Here is an 18062-nt window from a genome sequence, read left to right as displayed (position 1 = left end):
CCTCATACCGCTGATGCTACAAAGAAAGGCAAACTGGGAAAGGCTGAGGTCTTCAAAAGAACAAGGTGATCTTGGTTTCTGCCAGGAGCCACCTAGAAGGCAAACTCTGTCCTTCTCCCTCACAGAGCTAACTCGTTTCAAAGAGAGAAAGCAGGTCACCAAAACCTGTTCATGGAAAATACAATACAAGCATCCATTTTCATAAAATGGATTTGCTCCAGAAAGCCCCAAAAAAACAATTTTATTTGGGGGGGGCGGGGGGCGGAATAAATAAACTGAACCATTTACTCTAAAATTTCCCAGGGAAGAACATTCTAACAAGCTGAGACTGAAAAGATCAGTCATTGCCCTTAACACATTTAGAAATGGGAAAAATACAAAAATAATTACATGAAGGATTATTTAAGTACATTTCAAAAACTGCCATCCATGGGATGCTACCCTTTACGCAAAAAGAAAGGGACGAGCCATAATCAAACACCAAGAGGGACTGAGTCCCTGGGTTTGAGGACTTAAGATCACAGTCTCAGGGGACCACTAGGGGGACTGGCACAGTGGGCCCCAGCAAGACGATTTCTACATCCTACTTTGGTGAGTAGGGTCTGGGGTCGGGTCACAAAGGTTCATGAGTGGTCTCTCCCCATCTGACGCAAAAAAGAGTGAAGAAAAACTGAGGCTCAGGTAACAATTAATCCAACGGACTGCACAAGCCACCGCCTCCACTAGCCTGAGACCAGAACTATAACTGAGACCAGTACCATCCACTCTGATCCAGAAAACAATAGGGCAAAGTGGGAGGAAAATGTAGAGCAAAAGTCAGCATCATAGTAAAAGCCTCCAATGTGCTAGTCTGATAGAGATTGGTAGAACTACCTGGACTATGGCCCTTAATCATCCTTCAAACCTGGAACTGAGCCTACAACCAGGAGCACCTTTCAGTTAAACAACAGACAGGCCTGAATGTGCTTCTCAGAACAATCAACCTAACTCCCCAGAAGGGCAACACCTGCTCGAAACCGTAGTACGGAAAGCAGGAAGGGCCAAGAAAGATCGCAATGGAAACGAGAGCCCAGTGAGAAAGTGGGAAGGGAGCTGCCACTTTGCAGGGGTTGCAACTAACGTCACAGGAAAAAAAATGTAAAAACTGTTGAATGGGAAGCTAATTTACCCTGTAAACTTTTGCCCAAACCACAATAAATGTCAGTAAGAACATATATAACATATATAAAGATTAATATAAAAATATATTAATTAAAGGTGTGATGTACATGTGTGTTCCATTTATTTCCTAACTTTCAACGAAGACGGTCTAGCAACAACAGCATCCATTAGCATAAGCACACCTAACATCCAGACGTTGATTTGAAAATGTCGTTCTTCGATAAAAGGAATCGGGACTCATTGCGTGAATGGTTGATTCCAGGCTGGGGATCGGGAAGGTACAAGCTGACCCTGGAACGTCTTTGCTGCCAGGAAGGAAGGAAGCATTCACCACCAGTGGGGGCGAGTTGAAAGGCCCGGGAGCGCCCACCTGACGGCGCTTCCAGGAGCCCTCTCTAGGATGATCTGAGCGACACAAGAAAAAGAACAGGAGTGACCAATACCCTACAGGATAAAATAGATGTCCGTGAGTTCATACTGATTCAAATAACTGAATAAGTAAAGAGAGAGGGGAGAGCTCTTCCTTGCAGGTTAATAAATGTAGAAGGGTTGATGGAAATCGTAAAATTACCATTAGTCAAATGCCACAGGAATAAAGGCTGTGTGCAAAACTCATTCACGGTTGCTAACATGAACGTGGGAAGAAGGTGTAGCAGGACACTTGCATTCGCTGTTTCTTAGCATCTCCCACCAGACACTGCCTCCTTAGCCATCTGATCCAAGTTAATATCAATTAACCAAATCAACAATGACAGCAGCCTCATGTTCCACCTGATGATGATGAAGACACCACATGTGGCATACTTCAAAAGCTGCAAAATCTACATGGAATCATGGGAAAACACGCCTGCACTGAAGGACCCTCTATATAAAAACTGGTCATTGTCTTCAAATGTGTTGGGATCATGAAAAGCGAAGACTGAGAAACTGCCAATGATGGGCGGGACTAAGGATACTTGCCAATAAACACAACATTGGATCCCAAGTTGGATCCTCAGCCAGAACAAAGACTTCAGTGTGACAATTATAAGGTGGCCAGATTTTAACATTGGTCAAGCGGGACACCATTGATAAAACTCATATCCTGACGAAATAGCCACATGGCAGCCGAAAACCGTTAACCCTAGCTTGTCGTGCATTCTTTCCAAAAATCGGGACTTTTTAAAACGCCACGGGACATGGGAAAACTTGTTAAAAATCAGGACTGTCCCGCCAAAAGCGGGCTGTCTGGTCACCTTAGACGATAGGGAAATCGCAGATTGACCAGTAGCATTATATTCATGTTAATTTCCCGGGCTTAGTAAATGTACTGTGAGAAGGCAAAATGTTAGCAGTAGGGGAAGCTGGGGGAAGGGAACAAGGGACGCTATGTGCTAGTTGTGCAACTTGCTGAAGTCTAAAATTATTTCAAAACAAAAAGTTTTTAAAAAAATAAAAGACTCCTATCTATAAAATTCACTTCTTTTTTCTTCAATTCAAAGTCATTTACCTCTACTTACGGCGCTTGGTTGGTGGGAGTGTCTATAACTGCAAAGCTTTTCCTTTTCATTGAAATTGGCACACAAAAAATCTCCATTTTTAAAATATACACTATTAACTATTGAATTTAGGAGGTCGTTATATTATAGGAAAAAGAACTCTACTTTTGTGTCCACTTGAAATTTTTCATCGTTAAAATTTTACTTATGAGCACACTGCTTATACATTAATATACTAAATATGTTAGTGATAATTTTCTATCACTCCTATAACTTTCATAAACATTTAGAGTTATATTATGGAATTTTTAAGGCTAGTATGAGCTTAAATTCTGAACACCCAGTTGACAGAAGGCAATGGATCACAATAGGAGCCCAAAATCCATCTGCAGGGTCCCCACGTGGATGAAACCTACAGTGAATCCCTCTGACCACGGTCCGGGATGCAAAGCGTCTTGTTACCAGACACAGAGCACTGACTGGGCAGTCGGATCGGGCAGATGTAGTTAGGCAAAAATGTAACACCGTATCATTTGATCTCCCTTTTGCCTGTTTTAAAGTTGTGTTTGCAATATTTTCTGCTTTCTTTTCAATTGAGGTTTTCCTTCTGTTTAATTTTTGTCATGTTATTTGGGTTCGTGTGCGCACGTGTGGTTGTGTGTTCCTTGTTCTGTTTTGTATGGTTTTCTGTATATGAAATCCAGGAAGTGTACATCTACAGAGATAGTAGCTGGATTAATAATTACCTAAGGGCATGGGAGGGGAGGTTGGGGGGGAATGGGAAACTAATGAGTATAAGAAAGATTTCATGTTCTGACATTGATTGTGTGATGATTGCTTAACTCTTCTTAATATGTTTGAACTTTTAAACTGCATGTGTGAATTGTATGCCAATAAAACCATTAAAAAAAAAAATCAAGAGATCCAACCAGGCCTCCCTGGTAGGAAGGAAAAGAAAGCCCGAGAACCCAACAGCCAGTTGCTGGTGAGCCCATTCTGACTTAGGGGAACCCGTCCTCAGGGGAATTGAGCTTTCTAGTATATTCGTGGCAGTGAAAAACGCTAGCAGCGGATTGCCAGGCACCCCTGGGAGGCTTCAAACCCACCCACCCACAACTTTCTGGTTAGCAGCAAATGCTTCCTTGTTTGTGCAGAGAAGAGAGGTCTAATTCGAGGCAGCTGAGTTCAGAGCTGAGCCTGGAAATCTCCCAACTCCTGGTCTGGAGCTATGTCTCCCACATTAAACAGAGCTCTTCTTTAGCCCAAAGCTAATCACGCACCATGACCTTTTGGCGGGACAGTCCTGATTTTTAACAATTTTTCCCGCGTCCCACGGCATTTTTAAAAAGTCCCGATTTTTTGAAAGAATGCACGATCAGCTAGAGTATACGGTTTTCGGCTGCCATGTGGCTATTTTGATAGGATATGAGTTTTATCAATGGTGTTCCGCTTTTGTCCCGCTTTACCAATGTTAAAATCTGGTCACCTTACCTTAAACACCTCAGCCACCAGTCTAGTAACAGTGTTACAGACACTGCCGATAAAATGACCAACTCAATTGAAATGTATTTGTGAGATGGCAGAAAATGAAATGCATGAAGGATAAACAGAGAGCCTTAAATATAAAAAATGAAACTATATTCGTGTACTGTTTTAAATGATCTCTTTGTTTTAAATAGGTACTTTATTTTATTTTATAGTCCACATCCTTAGCCTCGTTTAGTGATTTGGCTTTTTTCCTTAACGGAAGCTTTTCTTTCTCTCTGTTTCCTCACACTCTTTTTCTAGAAGGATTCTTGTCAGTAATGGCACCTTCCAAACATTTATTTATCCGTGCAGAAAGCCTCTACGGAACACCACCCGTTTGTCAGGCAGTGTAGGTAACACACATGAGGAACGATTCGGGTCCTCAAGCACATACAGCGACAATGCTGCACACACTGTCATGCGAAGTGCTCTGGGAGGGTGTCCAGTCTTGTAAGGTGTCCTTACTCCCCACTTAGCCCAGGAAGGGCGGGAACAGCTTGCGGTCCGTGCAGTGACGAGCACAGCAGGGCTCGAATCCAAGCCTCCTGATGTTGGACCCTCATCACAGAAGCTGTTTTCAATGGTTACAACAGGAGTGAGATGCATCCTAGAGACCTGAGGGCAATTACAATCTACTGCTCTTCAGGAATCCTGTAACCTATGCGATGTATATGACTTCTCTAAGCCTTCCTACCTGGAGATAATAAACCTTACCTCATAAGGCTAACCTGAAAAAGAAACGAATAAATACGATAGGGCTTCAAAACATTTGTGGAAGAATTCTATTATCTTCTGGTCACATTTTTCATGACCTTTCTGAAGCCCTCCGGGAGGCAAAGTGATCAATATAAGTGTTGGCATGCACTAGGCGTCAACAGACTGAGAGAGTGTGTGTACTTCAAACGCACTGCCATCAAGTCAATTCCTACTCATGGAGACACTACAGACAGAACACAACTGTCCCTGAGGGTTTCCAAGATTGTTGTAACTCTTTCGGAGAGTTATCTTTCTCCTGAGGAGCAGTTACCCTGTTTCCCCGAAAATAAGACAGAGTCTTATATTAATTTTTGTTCCCAAAGATGCGCTAGGTCTTATTTTCAGGAGATGTCTTATTTTTCCATGAAGCAGAATACAGTACACATTTATTGTTTGTTGTTTTATTAAAAGAGACCTCGCACTTCCTGTCTGCTCTGGCTGCGCTGCGGCCAGCAGTGAGCTGCGCGGCAGTGCCCGCCACTACGGTCCTGAGTCCAGAGTTACGGTAACTTCAGGGGGCTTATTTTCAGGGAGGTCTTATTTTCAGGGGGATGCCTTATATTTCAGCGAGAGGCAAAACTGTAAGTAGGTCTTATTTTCGGGGGATGTCTTACTTTCAGGGAAACAGGGTAGCAACTTCGAACTGCTGACTTTGCGGTCAGCAGTCTAACATGTACCCCATTATGTCATCGGGGCTCTTAATATTGATGTACATAAAGATGGAACCCAACTGTTAGCAGCTGCTTCTCACAGCGGTACTTACTTTCTACTGTTGCTCCTTCGTTTGGGTTTGAGTATCCCTCTCCTTTCTGCTTGATTCTCCGAATAATGCCTCCATCTTCAAATAAGTCCTCTCCTTTGAAATCAAGGAGCTCAATCTAGACAGGAAAGGGGGTTTGGCTGAGGAAAAGACCACATGAAGACAGTGTACCCAGGGGAAACGCAAGGACAACCCTGTTCTTTCATTTTACCAAATAAACACTATTTTAAAATATACATGTATTTATCTATGCATCTTAGTTTTGGGAAAAGTGGGGAGGGGAGTGCACAGTGCACTTTTCAATGCCTGGAAAGATATTGTCTAGGACTACATCCTGCGGGGCAGCAGTGCAAAGACAGGCAGGAAATACTAGGAAAACTGCTTTGTGGGCAAAACGCCAGAGCTGTGAGGTGCTGGCACAGGACAAGTGTGTCTGAGGCTGAAGCTGCTGCTTTGAGCGCCCAGCTTAAAACATAAGACTGAGTTTCATTTTATGTAGTTAGGATGATCCGACTGTTTCCTCCTTTATCGGAGTTGGCCAAATAGGTACCATTCAATCCAGGACAAGCACTGTCAGATCACCATCTACCACTTGAATGAGGACGTGAGAGTGCTCTATTTACAGCCTCTGCGAAAACCCCGTGTGGCTCGGGGTGGCCATTACCTCCACCGCTTCCCTCCTGTCTTCCGGTCAGTTTTGAGCACGCCGCCCTCACACCGCTGCCCAGAATCCTTATTCCTCAGCCTGGGGCCGTGTGTTTATTTTGATAAGATCTCCCTGTGCCAGAGACACGTTTCTAAGAAAGCACTGGCACACACCCTTTGGATTTGTGGGAAATCGTTCAAGAACCCGGGCTCCAAAACAAATACGTTGGATCCGATTCCCAAGAGCCAGCTCAGCTCCTTGATTCCCTGGCTGCTGCTCCGGGGCCAGCACGAGAGCAGGGCAGATGCCGGCGAGGCAGCAGCACAGCACAGACGTACCTCAAAAAAGAGAGTGGCATTCGAGGGGATCTTGGGGACGCTGCCAGCGGCGCCGTATGCGTATTCTGGCTTACACAGTAAGTGACAGATCTCGCCTTTCTTCATCGTAGCCACCCCAATGTCCCACGCCTTGATAACTTGGCCTACGAGAAGGGGGGAAAGATCATGGAAAGCATTAAAGGTTTGGCTCACATGAGGCAAGATTCTGAACGAATTTCTGGTTCTTCACCCTCCATCCTCGGCTGAACCGTCCGGGTAACACCAAGCAATAGAACTCAGGACGAGCTAGCCTGAAGAGATCAATGACAAGGGTTTTGCTGCGGGTCTTCAAGAGAAGACTCTCTGCTGAAGAGGATGGGGATACTGCCAACTCCTGGAACAGATTTAAATCAGTCTCACAAAGGTTCACGGTAACATAATCCACGTGACGAGGCTGTCATTGTTGCCGAATTCATCATTTGAACCATAATAATAAAAGCCATTTTCTAGGCAGTGGCAGAACAGAGAGTACAGAACATGAAATGTGTCGTAAGGAAGCATATCATTTAGTTGGGCAGACAGACAGCTGGAAATTGCCTGAAAGGGTCCACGAAGCAGATTTCTCCTCAAAACGTCGTATCAGAACAAAAGAACTTTTTTTTCCCCCCAAAGAAAATAAAATATATATGTCCTTTTGTGAAATCACCAGAACTTCAGAGCTCAGAATATTCTTTATTTGCCCAACGTCCCAGAAACTGAAAGATAAGTTGACCACTCTACAGGCCCATAGAACCACAGTTCCCAATGTGGGCATCGCTAAGCATAGCACCTGCAAAGGTGGCCTGGCGGGTTTTGCTCCGTTGTACACCGGGTCCCTAGGGGCAGAACCGACCCGAGGACACCTAACAAGAAGGAACCAGTCTCTCTTCTCGTCCGCAGCCTCAAATCCTCTGTGAAACCACAGGAAGTCCAGGCACTAGGAAGGGATAACGTGTAAACTTGAACTGCCCGGTCGGTGCACATGGGAGCAGGTAAATGGGAAACCAGAGGAGGTGCCTTTTGAAGAGAGCTGTTGGCTTGGGTTTGGCAAGAGAGAGAAGGTGCGAGAACCCTGGTAAAAAGGGACCCCAGGGTAGGTAGAAGTGAGGATGACATTGTGCCCGTGGCTCCAGCTTCGCCTACCACAGTCTCAGCTACACTTCTCACAGTTAAAAATTCATATCAGCAACGCCGATTATTTAAACTGCACCCGAGAGAAAAAGATGAACCATCAGAAGTCAAAGGTCATGCAATCACTCTCTGGGAGACGAAACCACTGCTATGTTCTTTTGTGCCCTTCAAAGATGAGCGGTCATTAAAAAAATGTGTAAGCACAAGGGGCAGGGTATCGGGGTTTTGTTGCATATTTCATTTATTACATGTCTTGATCCCCCTTTCTCTGTCAGTGGAAAGAAGGAAGTGCTGGGGTTTAAGAGCAGCCTGCTCCAACATCACACTGTTTTTTTAAAGACTTGAGATGATTACTAGCTCTGTCTACCACTAGCTGCGTGACCTGGGGCAAGTTACTCCAGCTCTGTGCCTCAGTTTCCTCATCTACAAAATGGAGATAAGCATCAGTGTACGAATAACTTAACAAAGTCCGCCCCATGCATGGTGCAGAGTCTGGCACACTATATTGCATGCAGTAAAGCCCATCCACCAGCATGCTGTCACCATGGCTGTCGTAGCCAGCACAATAGGTCTGCCCCACTCCTGCTGGCTGCGTGAGATTGCAAACATCTCCCTGAAAAACCCTCTCTGCTGCGCTCCAACAACGGTGCTTATTCATACGTTTGCCCACGTGTGTGAGTATGTTTGAGGAGTTCAGTTTCTAGAAATGCCAAGATGATTTGCATTTTAAATTCGACAGCTATCGCCGACTGCCCTTCCATAAGGGCTGTATTAATGGATACTCCCATCCTACATGACGGCACCGTGGAAACAGCCCAGAATCAGTCAAAGAAATCCAAAATCAGCAATTGCTACTTCTCTTAAAGGACTGTGCTAGTTTCAATGTGGTCCATTCAGTATATGTGGGAAAATTAAGTTCCAATATGATGGAATTTCCCCATAAACTTGAGACTTGTGTGTGTGTGTGTGTGTGTGTGTGTGTGTGTGTACTATCAACTCCATTATCTTTTTAAAAAATAATTTTTCAACTCTGTTATCTTAAGACTAGTACCTCACTTATATCTCCCTAAAATTGTTATATTGTGGGCCTTACTGCCGCACATTTGTCAAGACATTTAGCCAATCACTGTGGAGCAAGGCTTCGGGCTAGGGACTAAGAAGGTTAAAAACAACCTAGCTAAAGGTGTGGGGGCCACATCTGACCTCCTCTGGTTCGGCAGGGAGGAGAATCCGTCTCCGTATCTGCCCAAGCGCAACTCAGGCAGGCAGAAGTCAGACATGCCTCCAGCTTCTATCCCTTCACCCTATTGTGACACCAACCTCCCACGACACTCCGACTTCTTACTGGGGTCACTAGTCCATGGCAAGGACCACACAGAGCTCACAGACCAGGCTCACATTATGGGGGCTTATTAGGGACATTAGCAGATTACCGCAAGTCAAGATCAGTATACAGTAAGGGCCTAGTCACTGGCGCACAGTAGGGCCTCTCCCCAGCCAGCAGCCAGTGTCTCTCTGGTCCTCAGCCTCGCAGTCACTTGGTCTCTTGGCTTCTGCCTCCGTGGGCCAGGAAGTCCTCCTGCCACAGGGCTTTACGCCACCTCATTGTCTCACCATCTGAAGTCTCAGCGGTGCCACGCCCGGCGTGACTCCACGGTCTCTGTGCGTCTGGTCTCTGGCTCTGTCACGTTAGGCAGGGGTCTGGAATGCACGCCCCCGGTAGCTCTTCATCCTGGCTGGTCCCACGTTTATCTCTCTTCCTGCTTCTGAGGTGGCTCTCGTACACACGGGCAATGGCAACAAAACCATCAATCCCTGTATTAGCATGTCACACACCTTACTTGCTTAGTCCCAGCCCATCATTTGGTGGAAGTTAGAGACACGGAGAAAAGAGCCATATAAAGACATTTCTCTGCACCGCAGTGGCCGTTCCTGTCCTTCTTCCAGGGACCATGCAGTGTTGTTCTTGGGTTATCTTCTCGTAGATTCCACTCACACTGACCCATGTGACGGAACAGAACTGCCCATGGGATTTTCTTGGCTAGCATCTTTACGGGGCTAGATCGTCAAGCATTTCTCCGGCAAGCACTAAAGTACAGTCTAAACACTGCCCGGGGGGGGGGTTTGAGGAATTCTGCCAGGAGGTGGGAATGAGGACAAGCAAGCCAAGCTGAATTCACAGAGGATGTCTATGCTAAGCCTGAGATGGCGAAAACAGCAGCCTGTCCATGAAAACCACAGGCGCCCCGGGCGAAGCACATCATGCCTACTACACCTTTGCTTTGCTTCCCATCTGGGAGCATGCATGGTCGTTTCACACAGAGCTACAGACACTGAAGGAAACACTGCAGCAGAATGATAGGCAGCACAGGTGCATTTCTAAGACCGACATCCTTGGGCCTCTCTTAAGTAACACACACTCAGGAGGAGCCCAACTGAATTATGCACTGTTACAATATCTGTAAGAGCTCCCAATAAAATGATTTTTTTTTTAAAGAAGAAGAATCACAGTCTTGGAACCCCCAGGGGCAGTGTTCCCTGCCGTAACGGGTCACCATGAGTCAGAATCGACTCACTGGCAGGGAAGGCGTGCGGCACACACTCATTAGGGAACACCTAGTAGTGTAGAGAACCACAGCGGGCACCATAAAAAGCCGACAAAGTCCAGCGTCCAGAGATAACCACTAATTTTTAAAACTCGTTTCCTTCTAATTATACAAGGGGGCTTCAAAAATTTCATAGAAAAGCACCAGAAACAGTTTGAAGCACCCCATTACATGTATGCATTATTTGGATGCATAGTAAATGCTTATATCCACGGTCTTAAAATTGGAATTATATTTTATTTGGTTCTGTAGCATGCTCTTAATATTTCATATTATATGAGAATTTTTTTCTTGCTGATTAATAATATCTAAAAGGATGACTTTTAATAGCTGCATACTATTCCATCTGTCTTGAAAAAAGTACAGCCAGATTTCTCCTTAGGAGCAAGGCTGGCAAGACTTCATCTCAGGTACTTGGGACATGTTATCAGGAGAGACTAATTCCTGGAAAGGACATCATGCTTGGTTCAAGCAGAGGGTCAGCGAAAGATAGGACTGCCCTTAAGGAAATGGGCTGACACCGTGGCTGAAAATGGGCTCCAACATCACAACAACTATGAGGCTGGCGGAGGAGCAGGCAGTGCCTCCTTCTGGCGGACTCGATGGCACCTAACAGTAACCCCCCTCTCCCTTGCAGAGCACCAGGAGCCTGAGTTCACTGCACCACGCTGAGGGCTTGGGTGGTGGTAGTGCAGGGAAAGGTTGAGAATCTTTTCAGTGTCTTTGAAGCTGCATGTGCCCCAAGTGAGGGTGAGGCTGATGACCTGGGATTGGTTTAATCTCTTCAGAGTGAGGGCAAATGTACATAACATTCAAGGGTAAGTATGTGTGCTCCTTTAATCCAAAGTGTATACCCTCTGTGTATACAGGAGGCCTTCAAAACCTTTCAAGAAATAGCCCATGCTCTTTGGATTCCATTTGTTCATGAACTTTCTGGAGCCCACTGATAGACAGCCAACCTTTTTTTAAACTTGGTACACTGAAGTACGGGTAATCCTTGATTCATGATATATTCAAATTACCATGAACTACTGCACTTACAAATCTTATTGTTAGTCACGAGTACGACATACAATGCTGACTTGCATCATTCGCTGATGTTATTCTCGGATGTTCACTCGCAGACATTCCATTTTAAGATTTATTGTTCAAAACACTATTTATAGCAAGCTATAAAAACTCAAAAAAGGAGGCATTTGACTTACATCAGAACTAACTAATGATCCAGATGCCTGAACAGCACCCTGTCTTAAGTGGGGAGTGATCTGCATATGAATTCATTACGCCTTGTGTTCGAAGGCAAAGCCTTGGTCTTTAAGTGTGATTCCAGTGAGAAGAAGTCAACATAACCTTTCCTACGTAAGTCACATCCACGATACATGGTTTGCAGTTGATACTGCGAGTTTCTTTAAAATGTGGTCGGAACCAGAAGACACCAGCAAAGCAATCAGTATGCACAATTCTGGAAGAAACGTGCTCCGGATGGCCTAGTTATTGAGCCTCTTCTTTGGCTGCTGCTGTCGTGAGCCATGGAACGGATTCTGATTCACAGCAGCCCTATTTCTTACCTACCCCTAATTCAATAGCCATTTTGCAAACGGCTTTCAGGGAGTCACTGTGATCACTCTTCCCAAAGCACACAAAGCAAAGCTTTTCCACAGCTACTTTCCACAGAAGCGATTCTTCTTTCCCTCTACACTCATCTTAGCCTTTTATCTAAAACCATAGAACTGCAAAAAAAACACCACGGGTATTAAAAGGTTTCGTAAGAATCTGATAGAGAACAAAAGCAGCTCCCGGCGTCTGGAAACCGCTGGAGCACGTGCAGTCAGGCCTTCGTGCAGCTGGTCTCGGGTTCAAGGCTAAACCGCGTAATTCTCTTATTGGACATGAGCAATCTCACACAACGTCAGACAAGCTATCTGAGACCATGCAAGTGAGACAAAACAAGACCACTTCAAACTACGGTCCAAAACAAGGCTGGCTGTGCAATGTACAAAATACCAAATGCCTCCCTCTCTTGGCTGATCTGAGTGAATACTGCTTCTCCAGCAGGGAAACTGGAGTCTGACAGTAGTCTGCCCTCCTCTTAAAGGTTTGTTAAAATACCCAAGCACCGAATCTCCACATCAGATGGCATCTGTGGTAGTTACATAATCTGGTGTCAATTGGGGACTTGAGAGGATTAGGAGTGAAGGGGTGGAGTCTAGTCTGTCAATCGGGTCATAGCCAATGAGGCCCCTGTGTGGGAATGGCCTCCCACTGAGGATTCTGGGAACTCCTGGATTTCCTCCTTGAAAGCTGGAGAGACTCTCTTTCTCTGCTCACTCCCTTGGAGGCTCTCTACTGACAAGGTTCAAGACTCACTCCTGAGAGACGCTCTACTGACAAGACACATGGCACTACACTGATAGACCCCGTTCTCTGGGAACTGGAGGAGCCTCATGGAGACCCCTGCCTGCGCTGAGATGCTTCCACCACCCCTAGAACCACATGACTTTGCACCCACTGGCCTGTGATCCTCCTGCAGTCGGCATCATTACATGTGTTTCATGAGTCTGAAGAGGGCTTTACACATTGGTATCGGGCATATGGGCTAATATCAGGCTTATGGACTCAATCTGGACTGGGCTGGAATCTCTACTCAATATTCAATTGCTCTTGTATATAAACCTCTTTCTTATACACATGAGTGTGTCTATGAATTTGTTCCTCTAGTCTAACCCAGACTGACACCGCATCCAATCCTGAGCAAGGTCCCACTTCTTCAGCCCTCCCCCAATCACCAAACCCAAGCCTAATTCCTGCAGTTACTCTCTTCTCACATCCTCTTCCCGAGACACCTAATGGTTCCCCATCACGCACGTTCTACTAGCTTCAATAGCTACAAAACCCAACTTGCTTAACTGGAGCTGTGTTTCTGGCTGGTGGTCTTTGGTTGGAAGGCACTGACAAGTTTACAACTCCCATTCAAGTTTACAACTAGAAGGGAGACTCAGTACAAAGATGTGAGCTTCTATCATATTTCTTTAGGTTACATTCCTGTTGTTATGGCAAAAAGACCTGAAAAATATATGTAAGTGGCAATAGGTAAAAGTATCAATAGAAATTGAAAAGTAGCAAGTGCATCACTAAATTGCAAACAGCCCATATGATGTTGACTACACGGTTACACATTACTGTAATTGGTGGTGGTGGTAGGGGTGTCCCGTCAACTCAGGTGGTCATATGTGGAACAGCATGAAACATTGCCCGGTCCTGTGTCACCCTCACAACGGTAGCTATGTTTGGGCTCATTTCTCTAGTATATTTTAGTGACATTCCAAGGCTTACAGGTATTCAACAGAAAATAAAATACCTTGATTAAGAAATAAGCAAAAGCATTCGAATACAACCCAGCAAAACACTAAAATTGGAAATGGGATCAATATCAAGCACGTGTCAGCAATCATTCTGTTTTTGGTAAATCTTATAGATCCTGTCAGAAGTTTTCTGGTGTAGCCCAGGCACTCAGGAAATTCTGCTGGATGGAGGATTTGGGGTTGTTTTGTACATGTTTGTGCTATATTTTAAACCCCATCTGCCATCACCCACAGACTGGGTCCGAATCTGACTCTGCCACTTACTGTACATCTTTGGACAAATTACTTGATCTTTCTTATTCTTAGTCTCCTTTATGTGTGTGAGGGTGGGGGGTAAATTAGAGTACCTACCAAACTTCAAGAGAAAAAAAGGGAAATTAAAAACTTTTGCTCCTTAAAAGACCAATTAAGAAACTGAAAAGGTAAGCCAGAGTCTGGGAGAATGTACTTGCAAAAGATATCTAGCAAGTGCCTAACTTCCTGAACGCAACTCAAGAAGACAAATTATCCACCACCACCACCCCACGGGCAAAAGGTCTGAAGAGATGCGTCACAAAACATAAATGACCACCAAACACAAGATGCTGTCAACATTACTAGTCATCGGGGAAATGACCATTAAAACCATCAGGAGATACCATTTCATACCCACGGGCATGGCGAACGTTAACACAGACTGAGCACGTGAAGTGCCAACAGGGATGTGCACAGCTAGACGCTCGTGCATTGCAGGTCGGAAGGAAAAATGGAACAGGCACTTTGCAACTAGTGCAGCAATAGCTTGTAAATTAAACATGTACTTAACTCTATGGCCAGCAAGTTCATGTCTAGGTTTTGATTTACCCCAGTAAATGAAACCATCTCTCACACAGATGTGTATGGATGAAGTGTTCACAGCAATAGTATTCATAACAGCCCCAAATTGGAAATAATCCCAGCGTCCAATGTTTAATTGGTGAACAGATTGTGCTATTTACACACTGGGGAATACTACCCAGCAATTCAATATGCATAATTCTCAATATCATTCTATGAACGGAAAGAAGTCAAACAGCAAAGACAACATACGGTTTCATTTATATAAAATTCTCGAAAAGGCCAAGCTTGGAGCGTGCCAGAAACCAGAGCAGTGCTTGCCTGGGGCCCAGGGTCCGTGGGAGAGAGTGACTGAGAAAGGGCACATGAAAACCTTTTAGGTTGAGAGAACTATTGTGTCTTTTGATTGATTTGATGCATCAAATTATACCCTTCAAGTTTCACTATGTGTAAGAAATACCTCCATAAAAAGATACTTAGACACAAATGTTTAATGTGACTAATTGCCAACTAAATTCTTCTAAATAAATTGTACAAAGGAATTTTGGGTTCATGAGGGAAGGGGGACCGGGGAGGGAGGGGGGGAAATGAGGAGCTGATGGCAGGGGCTTAGGTGGAGAGCAAATGTTTTGAGAATGATGAGGGCAACGAATGTACAAATGTGCTTTACACAATTGCTGTATGTATGGATTGTGATAAGAGTTGTATGTGCCCCTAATAAAATGATTTTTAAAAAGTAAAAGTAACTGTCTCATAGGACGGCTGGCTGTGAGGACTGAATTAGAAAACTGAATGCAATGCTCTTGGTCTGACATTACAAACCCATAATAAGTATTGGCTACTAGTCTTTCAGCACATGCAGAAAGGCTTGTGAAAAGTTCATGGAAAAACAGAATGAAAAGATAATGAAGTTCTTCTATGGACTTTCTGAAGCCCCTTCAAACATCACGTCCCTTCCACAATGTGCTCCCCAAATCCCAAAACCAAACTCACGTGTGGAGTCCCGTCGGACTCACAGTGACTCTCTAGGACGCAGCAGAGCTGCCCCTTCCTGTCCATTTCCAAGATTGTAACTCTTTACAGGAGTAGAAAGCCCGCCTGTGTGCCTCCCACAATGTGCTAGTGGTGACTAAATCAACAGGAACTCTGACTAATGATCATGAACCATCCAGGCAACAAGTTATTAGATGCATGTTGAAGCAGATCCCTGAGATCTGGTGCACTGTGTTTACTCTTCATCGTAGGAGGGACATACAGGTGAGGTGAAAAATCTAAAGTCGCTGGTTTATGCATTTCTCTTCTCAACTCTGCGGGGAGGAAGCAATATAATAGGATTTTCATCTCCGTAATCCCGAACCATGGGAGTCACATACCAAGAGCACCCAAAGCAACTTCAGGGAGCATCTTTCTACTTGAGGCCACTGGCTTCACGGATAAGAACAGAGGTAGAGCGATTTCTTCCATCCCCCAAATATATCTCCCTCTCGCATCTTAGTGGTGATGTATTTGCTGAGGGGAGGGAGGAGAAGGGAAGTGGATCCAAATTATGAAATATAGAAATAAAAATCCTAAACCAGTCTATTGCAACTTCTTTGGGCCATGGATGCAGTTCTAGGATTCTTTTTTTTTTTAATGTCATAAAGACACAGTTCAGGAAACTCAGTGAAGGAAGTCATCCACTTTTCATTCTAATTTCTGGGACAAATTGCAAACGATAGCAGTCAGTTCTCTTAGATTGATTCGTTTTTTGTCTTTCCAGGCTTCCTAGGGTTAAAAAGGATGGGTACGCCTTGCTTTAACAGGTGTCTGGGCAGACATAATGGACAGAGGTAGTGGCAGCCCAAACTTCTGTCAGACAGTCCAGGTCGTTCAATTATAAACGCCAGTAAATAATATTAATACCATAACGACAGTAATAAACATTTGAGTGTTTACTCTGAGTTAGGTTGGGTGCTACGCAGTGGTGTGCATTATTTTATGTAATCCTCAACCTAATAATATCCCCCCCTTTACAGAGGAGGAAACTAAACCACAGACATTAAAGGTGATGCAGAAAGAAAGTGGGTACAAACATGGGCAGAGTAGAGCCACTTCCTAGGATTTGGGGGACAGATCATCTTTACAGGAGCAAACAGCCTCATCTTTCTTCCATGGGGTAGCTGGTGGATTTGAACTGCTGCCTTTGGAGGTAGGGATCAGATGTTTAACCCACTGCACCACCAGAGATCCTTAGCACTATAGATGCTGGTTAAAAAAAAATCATATATAAAAGTATGGTATGTATTTTAATGCAATTTTTATAAAGAAGCTCTTAAATGTCTATTTTAAATATTTAAGTCACAATAGAATCCAAAGCTAACATGACTTCCCATTTAAATATCTGCACGCATTTCCTTCCAAACCAGTCAAACCCACTGCTAACCAATTGATTCCAAGTCATACTCCATCCTTACAAGGGTAGACAGCCTCATCTTTTTCCTGTGGAGAAGCCAGTGCATTTGGACAGCTGACCTTGCAGTGAGGATCCCAATGCCGAGCCTGCAGTGCCACCATGGTTCCAAACATATCCCCAAAGGGAGAGGTGTAATATGAAGGATCAAGAGAAATCAAAGGACAATATTTATGCTATGGTCCATTTATATTATTTTTCTGCATTTTGATGATGTAACTACTGCTATAAAATATCACTGAAAACCATAAAATTTGTGACCAATGTTTCTCGTGTTATAAGCAACTGAACACAATGTACCACAAGGGTTTTGCCAGAGGTACGAGTCTATCATAATGTTGCTCATTATTATTATTATTATCAAGGGGGCATCTAAAAGACTGGGTGCTGTTCCTACATGCTTTACAGAAGGAGCTCTGGGGGCATGATGAGTTATGTGTGAGGCTGCTAACATAAGGTTAGCAGTTCAAACCCACCAGCAGATCCTCAGAAGAAAGATGAGGCTGGCTGTTCTCCTACAGATTTAGTTTCAGAAACCCACAGAGGCAGTTTCACTCTGTCCTGTAGGGTTGTTATGCATCTGACTCAACTGGCTGGCAGTGACCTTTAGACTCTTCACAGAAAGCACCAGAAAAGAACCACAGGCTCAGGGTTAATCTTTGAAGCTCTCCTGCAGATTCCTCCTCTCTACAGAGGAGAATACAGGCACATGGAAGGTTAAATGGCGAATCTGCCACAAGGAATAAGAAAGCAGGAACCCAGGCTGCCTAGCACCAAGCTGAGTGCGTGCATTAGTCTGCATACTTTAGAGAAACAAATCCACAGAAACTCATATGCATAAGAGTTTTATATAAAGGGTAAGTGCACATCAAGAAAACATCCCAACCCAGTGCTGCCCAAGCCCACAAGTCTAACATTAGCCCATATGTCCAACACCAATCCACAAAGTCCTCCTCCATCTCACAAAATACACACTATGATGCCAACTGCAGGAGGAAAGCCGAATCAGTGAGT

The 18062-nt window shown here is 44.5% G+C and overlaps 1 protein-coding gene across 1 annotated transcript in view; it reads right to left on the bottom strand.

Annotated features, from left to right (window-relative positions):
* The window catches only part of FKBP5 (FKBP prolyl isomerase 5), a 65939-nt gene that overhangs the window by 34660 nt on the left and 13217 nt on the right, over nucleotides 1–18062 (bottom strand). Inside the window, exons 3-4 of the mRNA XM_004710725.2 lie at nucleotides 6667–6809; nucleotides 5686–5800 (exon numbers count right to left, since the gene is read on the bottom strand). Of these exons, the coding sequence (XP_004710782.1) occupies nucleotides 5686–5800; nucleotides 6667–6809 (258 nt within the window). The remainder of the gene's footprint in view (nucleotides 1–5685; nucleotides 5801–6666; nucleotides 6810–18062) is intronic.

This window comes from Echinops telfairi, unplaced genomic scaffold (genome assembly GCF_000313985.2).
Source record: "Echinops telfairi isolate 266 unplaced genomic scaffold, ASM31398v2 ScPeMD7_3533;HRSCAF=4204_1, whole genome shotgun sequence".
NCBI classification, from domain to species: domain Eukaryota; kingdom Metazoa; phylum Chordata; class Mammalia; order Afrosoricida; family Tenrecidae; genus Echinops; species Echinops telfairi.
The sequence above is the reverse complement of the archived record's forward strand: the minus strand, read 5'-3'. Positions and strand labels throughout refer to the sequence as shown.